Below are 10,422 nucleotides of genomic sequence, written 5' to 3'. Positions count from 1 at the left end.
AGTTGTTTAAAGGGCATTTTGGGAATAAAATTGCATCAGGTACCAAAAATGTGATTTATAGGTACCAAAAACGATATAAAATAGAGTGAACTACAAAAAATGGTCCCTGGATTATGAGTTTATCTCGCCCATAGTTCCTGGACTTTAAAAATATCATAGACAATCCCCTGGACTAAGGGTTTATCTCGAAATTGATCCTTTTGGCTTTTTTTGGTACTTAAAATACCCTTTGATATTATTTTGGGGGGTTTGGGCAATTTCATCTTTTTACACCTTTACATTTTAAATCGATATTATCTCGAGTTATGTACTAACTTTGATATTATTTCAAAATTATCATTCTTCTTCCATTTTGTTATCCTTCACTTTGAATTTGTTTTTTATATTTCAATATTAGATTTAATTTTATAAAATTAAATTTAATATTTAGATTTTTAAATATCAAATTTTTTTTAATGAAAACTATTAATTCATGGACACTATAAATATTGATTAAAACTATTAATTTTTGTTATTTAATATAATATTCAATTGAATTGAAGAAGTGCAGAAAAATAATATTAATCATGATGGAAAAATAAGAGTTATTCTATTTAGCCTCCATTCGGTTGTTATAATTGTTTGTGATTAAATATTATGAAGTTGACTAAAAATTTGATCCTACTAAAAACTTTATATATGAGTATTTTTGTTGAAATTTTCTAGTAAATTTTGATTGTTTTCAAATTAATAAACGAAAATTATATTAGTCTTACATTAGATGCATATTTATTTCAGAATAAATTGTGTTATATAATCTATTTATGATTAAAGCTACTTGTATTAAATATTGATTAAAACTAAGGCGTTGTCATACCTTATTGATTACATAGTACTATACACTATCAAATATTGATTATAACTATTAATTTTTGCTATTTAATAATTTTTATAATTAAAAAAATTTATTGATATTTAAAAATTAAAATTTAAAATTTTGTAAAATTAAATCTAATATTGAAATAAAGAAACAAAGTGAAGGATGACAAAAGGGAAAAAGGATGATAAATTTGAAATAATATCAAAATTAGTACATAACTGAAATAATATCAGATTTAAAATGTTAAAAAGTGTAAAAAGACCAAATTGCCCAAATCCCTCAAAATAATATCAAAGGGTATTTTCGTACCAAAAAAAGCCAAAAGAACCAATTTCGGGATAAACTCTTAGTCCATGGACTACTGGCGATATTTTTAAAGTCTAGGGACTATGGGTGAGATAAACCCATAGTCCTGGGACCATTTTTATAGTTCACTCTATAAAATAAAGATCAGGTACCATTTACCTAAAGTGAAAGATCAGGTATTAGTTCACTCAAATAGAGTATCAATTTTGTAGGTTAAAGATATCAACACAAAGACATAAATCTATCAATATTCCTATATTAATAAATTTGTGTGTTTGTGTTGATATTTAAATGTACATATTTTATTAATATAATTATGTCTTAATACATATAATTGAAAGTTAGGGTTTAGTAATTTCTAACTCCGATTCATTTCGTGTTCAAATTCGAATTCGCATGCGAGTTCGACAGTAGCTGACACTGAGGGTTAGGGTTTCGTTCATCGATCTGCGTGCCAATGGATTCCCCCTCTTCCTCGCTGACATTGAATACTAGAGACGGATCACCGTCCGCAGAGGGTCTTGCTAAGGAGGCTGCCGTGCTCTTTCAGAGTGGGATGTTCGCGGACTGTTTGAGAGTTTTGAATCAGTTACTGCAGAAGGAGGATCATCCAAAGGTCAATTCCATTCTCCTGAATTATTCCAAGTTGTAGTTTTTAGAGCATTTTTGCTAACTGATTAACAAATGAAGTTTAACCAAGTGTTTCATGTTGGTTTATTGAGTGTGCAGTTATTTTCTTGTGTTATGGAATTTTAAATTTCGTTATTTCATTTTAGGTGCGTCATAATATTGCCATTGCTGAGAGCTTACAAGGTGGATGTTCAGATCCTAGAAGGCTTATTAAAGCACTGGAAAAAATCAAGGTTTGTGTTTAAATGGCACTCTCTGCCTTCTTCGTCATAGTGCGTGGAATCACTTTAACTTTAGGCCTTTGTTAAATTAAGAGTGAATGTAATGGATGCTCTAATTGGGTGAAAATCACAGTTTCACAAATATTTTGATAGCCATCAGTTAAAAAAAGTAGAAACCAACTTCATTTTGGCTGGTAAGCTGGGTTTGATTCACTCGTACTAGATTGTATATGATGTGGAAATTTCATACAGGGACTTGTACAATGAAAGGTTAGTTAGTATGGTGTGATGCCAACACGCATAAGAAACACGAGAATAAGATTTGAAAGAGCAAAATGACTACCACACCGCGCAATCTAGGGTTTCAAGGACTTATTCGTTTGAGACTTAGATGAAATGATTAGCCTGCATGAGTAAAATGTCTTGCAGTTTCTGGTTTTTCTCTTTTACAACAGTGGTAGTTCTACAGAGAAATCAGATGTTTGCCTAGTTGCTGTACTGTTTCTTGACCTCTGACAAATGCTCTCACCAACCTCGTAGAAGTTTGGTTAGGCATGCTACTCACTTCAAATTGGACAAGCTGAGTTCCTATGCTGGATATGTGGGGCATGTCTTTGTTGATCTTTTACCTCCGGGATGATATTTAGTGGTTGCAATACAGTTGTTCATGTTCATGCATGCTATATTTTGAGTGATTTTGCTGGAATACTAGTGTTTCACTTGTCTATATGAATATATGCTTTGCATTTGTATTATGTTCAAATATGCACGTGAAAATAAATGTTTGCTGTGTAACCGGTCTTTAGGTTGTCAGCTTTTGCACAGAAAAGCATATCATGTCAGTTTATGATAATCTTTGTATGTATGCTTAATTTAACCAAAATTACTTGTTACAACTTCTATATGAAGCCCTGTGGTGCATACTGTGCATTTTGCCTCACTGGAAATAGTTCCTCATCTTCTTCTTAAACTTTTTACATGCTATATATTCTTATATTACTAGAGACTATTTGGTCCACTCTATATAGCGTTTTGTGTAGATATATAAATTACCTAACATGTTTGAGTTTTTATGTTTTACTTCTTTTATCTCCAATTGATTTTGTTTTTCCCTTAATTTAGGAACAAAGTGAAGAACTTGCATGTGCATCTGGAGAACACTTAGAGGTTTCCAGCAACAATGGAAGTGAACACACTTCCAGCATCACGGGAAATAGTGCTCCCCAACATCCCATTTCATCTTTTGTGCACAGTTATGAATTTGATACCTCAGTGGCAACTTACAACATAGTATGTCTATGTTCATCTTGGCATTTTCTTGATCCTGAAGTTCAGGTTGTTTAACTTCACATATCCATTCATGGATCTGACTGCAGGCAGTCATCTGGTACCATCTTCATGAATTTGCAAGATCATTCTCATATTTGGACACTTTGTATCAGACCATTGAACCTATTCGTGAGGTAGTACCTCTAATTTATTGAGAATCTCATATCTTGATGCCTACTTTTCTTCTGGTTGAGTTCTATGCTATCACATGCAGGGGACAGCTTTGTGTATATGCCTTTTGCTGCTAGACGTCGCATTACTTTCTCATAATGCATCAAGATCTGCCGTAAGTTCATTCTATGTTAAATTAAATGTGTATTCTTTTCAAATGGTACAAAAGTATTGAGGGGATTAAGCAACAGGTTTTGTTCTATACTTTTATGGCTGAGGGTTCTTTGATTTTAAAAAAGGTATAAATACAAAGAAAGAGCACAAATAAAGATTTCTCTTCATCAATTAATTTTTCCTCTTAATTTGGATTTGGGGTATATATAACTGTACTCATGTAAAAATGATTAGGCATTTCTTTGATATCAATCTGAATCTTGGCTTACCTAACCTCTCATAGAAAAGATTAACGCTAAAGGAATTTACTTTAACCCTAAAACTTGTAGTAAGGGCTGTTAGACCATTGCTACTATTAAACACCAGAATTTACAAGGTTGCATAAACTAAAGTCTCTTAAATAGGGTTGTTCTTGTTGCCCACCCCAAGCAACACTAATATGCCTTTGAAGTAAAATAGTTTCTATTAGCGAGTTCTTCCTCTATTAAAACAAAAGTTACTGTTGGAATATATGCTCTGTATTTGATAAGCTGCACTTTTCCTATAAAAGTTGGTCTATCTGTGTTGTGCATGTATCTTTTTATTTGTTTCTTTCACCATGAAATAACATTAGGATTGGTTTTATACCATCTTTTTCCAGGATATTGTTCTTGGAGACTGTATATTGTGGTAGAACGATCAGAGAAGTTGTTGTAAATGATTCTACATGTATTGTTGGCAAATCTGCAATGATATATTTTTAGGATATGTTTTCTCTGTAGATGGCATGAAAATTGTTTAGATGTCTCTGAAGTCGCAATATGACTGAAATGGAAAGATGCTTGTCTTTTTTCTAACAGCTGTCATCTAGCAATTTGGATCTCTTATAATATCATGGTTCTAGCTTTGAAGTTTCTTGCAGTAATTCTTCAGACTTCTAATCATGGATCAAAGACACCGAACAAATTGTACTGCATTTAAGAGAAGCTATAATCAATTGATTGTTGTAGGTAGAGTTAGGAACACTTACATTGTGATTGGATGATGCTTAATGGAAAAGTAACATCTTATGAGCTACTGGATTTATTACCTGTTGGAGATTCTTTATATTAATATTTGACAAGTTGAAACTGCATGGTTTGACACATTTTTATTTGGTTAAGGCGTTAAGCTGCTACTTCGTAATGCATGGATAAGCCTCTAATTTAAGTTACCTTTTTTGTGTAGATATATATTATCAGTGTGCTGTAAGCCCTGTTATCTGCCTCTTGATTTGTCAGTTCCCAACAGAATATTACTCACTCCGTCCCAGCTAAGATGACACACTTTCCTTTTCAATTTGTCCCAAATAAGATCACACAGTTCTATTTTTGGAAACAACAAGCAACATTCTTTCTCCAATTAATTAACCCAATTACTTTTTCTCTCTCCAATTAAAATACTCAACTTTCTCTTTTCTCTTTGTTTAATTCTTACACCCACCTTTTCTCTCTTCAATCAAACACATTAACCAATAACATCTAAAATCTTGTGCTGACTAAGAAATGTGTCATCTTAGCTGGGAAGGAGGGAGTAATTCTTTTGGTATTGATATCAGTATCTACCTTTTTAGATAGCAATTTTTTCTCCTTGGTTGAACTGTCTCTACCATTGCTCAATATACCACTTGATAGTGAGTAAGTATGATTTTTTTGTTTGTTTCAGGATGTGATAAGCTACATGGAGAAGGTTTATGTTAGTAGTGTGGGCAATCAAGTAGATAATGGATCCTTGACGCACCAACAATCTCTATTAGTTTCAAAATCTACATCATTTTCCAACAATTCGACCCTTCAAGATGGTTCTCACCCTGATTCTACTTCAGATAATTCCTTAACTAGAACATTATCAGAGGAAGCACTTGAAGATGAACATTTGCAGTTACTATCTTCTCTTGACATAAGTGGACAGAATCTTCAAAGACCTGGCATTGTCTCTGCTAATGATCTTCAAAGAATCCAACCAGAGGGTTTGATATCAACTGCTGATTTAAAGCTTAAGTTACGTCTTTACAAGGTTCGCTTTCTGCTTCTCACCAGGAACCTGAAAGCAGCCAAGCGCGAGGTGAAGATAGCTATGAATCTGATTCGTGGCAAAGATTATCCCCTGGCTCTCTACCTAAAGTCACAACTTGAATATGTTTGTGGAAACCACCGCAAAGCAATTAAGCTTTTGATGGCATCAACTAACAGCATTGAGATGGGATTCTCTAGCATGTACTACAATGATCTTGGCTGCATCTGTTATCGGCTTGGTAAGCATCATACATCGGGAGTGTTTTTTTCCAAAGCCTTAAGTTATAGCTCAGCTGCACGGAAAGAGAAGCCTCCAAAACTTCTAACTTTGTCTCAGGATAAATCCCTCCTGATTATGTATAATTGTGGTGTTCAATCATTAGCCCGTGGCAGACCCGTTCATGCTGCTCGCTGCTTTCAAAAGGCCAGCCTTATCTTTTATAACAGACCTCTTCTATGGTTAAGAATTGCTGAGTGCTGTTTGATGGCCCTAGATAAGGGATTAATAAAATCATCCGCAGCAACTGCGATTTCTGAGATCGAAGCCAATGTCATTGGCAGGGGAAAATGGAGACAGCTTGCTCTAAGATATGGTTCATCCACTGGTCAGGGGAGATATGTTGGAATGGACAGTTCAATTACATTTGATGGAAAACATCCCGATCTCTCGATGTCTCTTGCCCGGCAGTCCCTTGTAAATGCTTTGTTCTTATTAGACTCTTCGGACACAAATTATTTCAGGGCTGCCAAGGTCCCTGGTTCCGAGGAAAATGAGTCGGGAGAAGCACCACTATCCCCGAGTTCAAATGTCAAGAATGCCACTGGTGGTGATCCCAAAGCACCTACTGTAGCTTCTAGCTCAAGTCCAGCTAATGCCAATAGTAAAGTAAAAGAACACACAGGTGGAAAAAATCTGGGTGGCACATTGGATAACTCCATTCCTGATTATGAACATATTCGCTTGAAGGAGAACCTGATGATAAGACAAGCTGTGCTTGCTGATTTAGCATTTGTAGAGTTGGCACTAGGAGATCCCTCAAAAGCTCTTTCGACAGCAAGGTCCCTACTAAAACTTCCTGACTGCTCAAAGATGTACATATTTTTAGGCACCATGTATGCTGCAGAGGCATTATGCCTGTTAAATCGGCCAAAGGAAGCTGCTGAGCATTTGGCGATGTACATGCCCGACGGTAACAATATTAAGCTTCCATACTCCCAAGACGACTGTGAGAAGTGGACAGTGGAAAAAGTGGCTGACACTGATGAGTCACATGGTGGCACAATAGGAGATGAATCCCTAGCGTTGGTGTTTTCAAGCCCCGAGGAAGCTAGGGGGCTGTTTTGTGCAAATTTTGCTGCCCACTTTGCACTGCAGGGAGACTTTGAGCAGGCTGAACGATTTCTAACCAACACGTTTTCTGATATACCAAATAGTTCCCAAGCTATTCTTACTGCTATTTATGTCGATATAAAGCGTGGTAAAACTCAAGATGCTCTTGCCAAGTTGAGACATCACAGAGGAATCAGATTTCATAACTGACGTTGAACGGAAGCTGTTGATTGGTTGTATTTGTTTTTGATTGGTTGTCGAAGCCCCCCGTCTTACTCCTCCTCCTCTCAGTTAAGTTAGCAGGTAGGTTTGACAATCCTTGGAGAAAGGGATTTGTAACATATATATAGTTCAAATTCAGCAAATAAGTATTTTTTCCCTGTGTTCTCTAAGTTTAGGTAGCTTAATTGGTGGATGCAAAGATCTATTCTACCTGATAAGAGTTGGAAGTTGTTGTTTTGATTCATAGTGATGTGTGTTTAGAGGTAGATTTGGGTGTCACACAGAAATTACTTGAGCTCTTTGGGAATGAATATGAACTAACAAGTTACCAATTTTTCAGTCTGCCTTTTTTTTTAAAATCATACTGACATCTTTTGATACAAATGGAGAAGTATAGTTTTTTTGACATTTAAACACCTGAATGATTAAGCAGATATGATTCTCTAACAATCAAGTTTAGAATATTTTTAGAGTTTTGACTCCAAAAAGATTAAACAAATGTAGTGAAGAATATGATTAATGAATCACAACACAATTAATCATTAAGAAATACAATCCCAAAAATGTTTGTTTTCCGATGCAACAATGATGATTGTTGAAGCATGGTTGGTGGCAGTTGGCAGTTGCTGCTTTGAATATCTCTTTGAAAGATCTACATTCTCCAGCACTTCAAATTTCATATCCAGATTTGGCTTTTTCAGAGCCAGCTCCAATCAGCACAAGGTCAGATTATTGCATTGCTTAGGGTTTAGAATTTTAATACTAATTGTTAAATTTTCATTTCACGGGAGACTTCATTTATTTATTTTACCATTATTATTTTATCTTTTCGCATTCAATTCTATTTGATCCTTGTGGTTTATCTAGCTGCTTCTTGCAGGAGTCCTGTGTATACCGTTTCCAAGTAGTTGTTTTTTAGCTCAATCCTTGTTCTTACTTGGTTTTGTGTTTTGCTAGCTGTTTACGAGTACTTAGGTCCTTTTTGGTATGATGAAATGAAATAAGACGGAAATGCAATGAAGATAAGAATGGAATGGCATATTCTCTGCATTTTCATTCCATTTCAGCATTCATTCCATAGTATCAAGCAAATGAATAGAATGGAATTACGAATCCACATTCCATTCCATCATACCAAGAAGGGTCTTAGTAATCGTGTCCTGACTTATTTGTGGAAAATGCATGGTCGCTGTAATATTGAATGTCTTGTTTGTATAGTAATTCTTGTAACATAAGATGGTGAAAAGTGACTTGAAAGTTTAAATTCTGATCGTCCATGTAGCAGGGGATGGGTGCAGATTCTAAGGACTATGTTAAAGAGTCTACCGCATCAACAGATACTAAAGTAAAAACGAAAACTGTGAAGAAGAGGAAAGGGGTGTTATCAAGATTATGGGGTGTGATATTTAGATTACACGGGGATGATTTTGAAAAGAGATTGCAATACATATCCAAAGAAGAGGCCACTATTCTTTCAAGGATTACAAGACGTTCGAATAGCTGGCAGAGAATGGCTAGGCACCTGATACTATTCTCACTTCTTCTTGAGGTAACTTTCTTGCTAGTTGATGGCTATTTCTTTTGATATGCTCGTCACTGCGGTAACAAATGGGGGTTAGTTGGAATTGGATATGACTCTGTTAGTATATATAACTTCTCAGGCGATGGCATTAGGCTATGCTATCATGACCACAAGAGCTTTAGACTTGGGCTGGAAAATGAGAGCGCTGCGAGTCTTCCCAGTGTTTCTGCTGCCGGCATTATCTTACGTTACTTACTTCACACTTAGAAGCTTCACAAGGATGTGTAAGCATTTTACTACTCTTTGTTCTCCCGGAACCCTCTTTCTCCTTCTCTGTTAGAAGGAAAATGGAAGCATTCTATTCCTGATATCTGTAAATGTGTCATAATCTGGCTTTTAAAGATTTACCATTTATATAACTGTTTACTATACTGAATTTATTCTTGCAACTCTGCCCCTCTGGAACCAACTGCGCTGTCCCTGCGGACACTGTACTGAATTATTGATACATCTTACAGTTGATCAGAAAGACAAGAAGACGCTTGAAAAGCTTCGAGCGGAGAGGCAAGCAAAATTAGATGAATTGAAAGAGAGAACAAATTATTATACTACTCAACAGCTGATACAGGTATGGTGACAGTATACTTACTCATATTCCCTTACTATCTCATCACAAATGTATATAAATTATTCGATGCAGAGGTACGACACTGATCCGGCTGCCAAGGCCGCTGCTGCCACAGTGCTGGCGGCCAAGTTGGGTGCAGATTCTGGTCTGAAACTATACATGGAAGATGATTCTAAACAGAATGTTTCTACTGGAAAGAGCAATGACATGCAAGTTGAAAGAACTAATGGGCTACGAAATATGAAACGATCCCGTACAACAAACACCAGTACAAAAAATGCAATTACACATCAGATGGTTGTAGAGCATCACGCCCAAACAGGTCCAATGAACAATGGGGGATGGATAGCTCGATTTGCTGCTTTCCTCGTGGGAGAGGATCCAGCACAGAAGAGTATAATCCCCTTTTGGTCCTTTACATATGGCCGATTTTTTATTTTGGTCCAGAACATTCACTTTTCAAAAAGTAAGTCCGAAACAAATGAAAAATGATATCGTTTGCATCCTTTTTTGACGGCACCGTCAATTCTCGACGGTCAACCGTCAATTAGCGAAAATTTGACCCGATTAGCTTATTTTAATTACTGTAGCTAATTTAATACTATTTTTTTTTCTATTTTCCGCTTTTACATTTTTAAACCCTAAATTAAAACAATGAAAATACTATAATAATAAACAAATCCTAACATTCATTTCATTCAAATTTCTCCCCCCTTTTTCTCCAGCTCATTCTTCTTCTTCCTCCCCAAGAACCCTAATTCTTTTTCTCCATCTCTGCAACAACTAAACACCTTCGAACATGGGTCGTTCGTCGTGTAGCCAGAACGTCGTCTCCGTCGACCGCGACCGCGTCCTTGACTTCGGAGACTTCCGATTTAGCTACCCTTTCTGCTATTGTAAGAAGATGGCGGCGCTCCGTATTGTCATCGGACAAGGCAAACCGTCGAGGGGGAAGCTTTACTTCACATGTGAGACGAAGGAATGCGGTTTCTTCAAGTGGTGCGAGCCGAATCGTAATGTCGAAATTACGAGCCAAATCGGGCCAAATCGGGCCTCT

General features: G+C 36.0%; 1 protein-coding gene across 3 annotated transcripts; it reads left to right on the top strand.

Annotated features, from left to right (window-relative positions):
* Window positions 1–1,541: 1,541 nt before the first annotated feature.
* LOC125188861 (CCR4-NOT transcription complex subunit 10-like) lies at window positions 1,542–7,938 on the top strand. 3 transcript variants are annotated; one of them, XR_007170794.1, is made up of 7 exons: window positions 1,542–1,781; window positions 1,942–2,028; window positions 3,139–3,306; window positions 3,393–3,479; window positions 3,560–3,631; window positions 5,314–7,296; window positions 7,832–7,938. XR_007170794.1 is itself a non-coding variant. In XM_048085925.1 (6 exons), the coding sequence occupies exons 1-6, from the start codon at window positions 1,623–1,625 to the stop codon at window positions 7,201–7,203; spliced, it is 2,463 nt and encodes an 820-aa protein (XP_047941882.1). In that variant the 5' UTR covers window positions 1,542–1,622; the 3' UTR covers window positions 7,204–7,481. The 3 variants fall into 3 exon arrangements, 2 of the variants coding, with proteins under 2 accessions (XP_047941882.1, XP_047941883.1); XM_048085925.1 differs by lacking the exon at window positions 7,832–7,938 and having other exon boundaries at window positions 5,314–7,481; XM_048085926.1 differs by lacking the exons at window positions 1,542–1,781; window positions 7,832–7,938 and having other exon boundaries at window positions 1,943–2,028; window positions 3,139–3,268; window positions 5,314–7,481.
* The last annotated feature ends 2,484 nt before the right edge of the window (window positions 7,939–10,422 follow it).

Source organism: Salvia hispanica, chromosome 5, assembly GCF_023119035.1.
Source record: "Salvia hispanica cultivar TCC Black 2014 chromosome 5, UniMelb_Shisp_WGS_1.0, whole genome shotgun sequence".
Taxonomy (NCBI): domain Eukaryota; kingdom Viridiplantae; phylum Streptophyta; class Magnoliopsida; order Lamiales; family Lamiaceae; genus Salvia; species Salvia hispanica.
The sequence above is the reverse complement of the archived record's forward strand: the minus strand, read 5'-3'. Positions and strand labels throughout refer to the sequence as shown.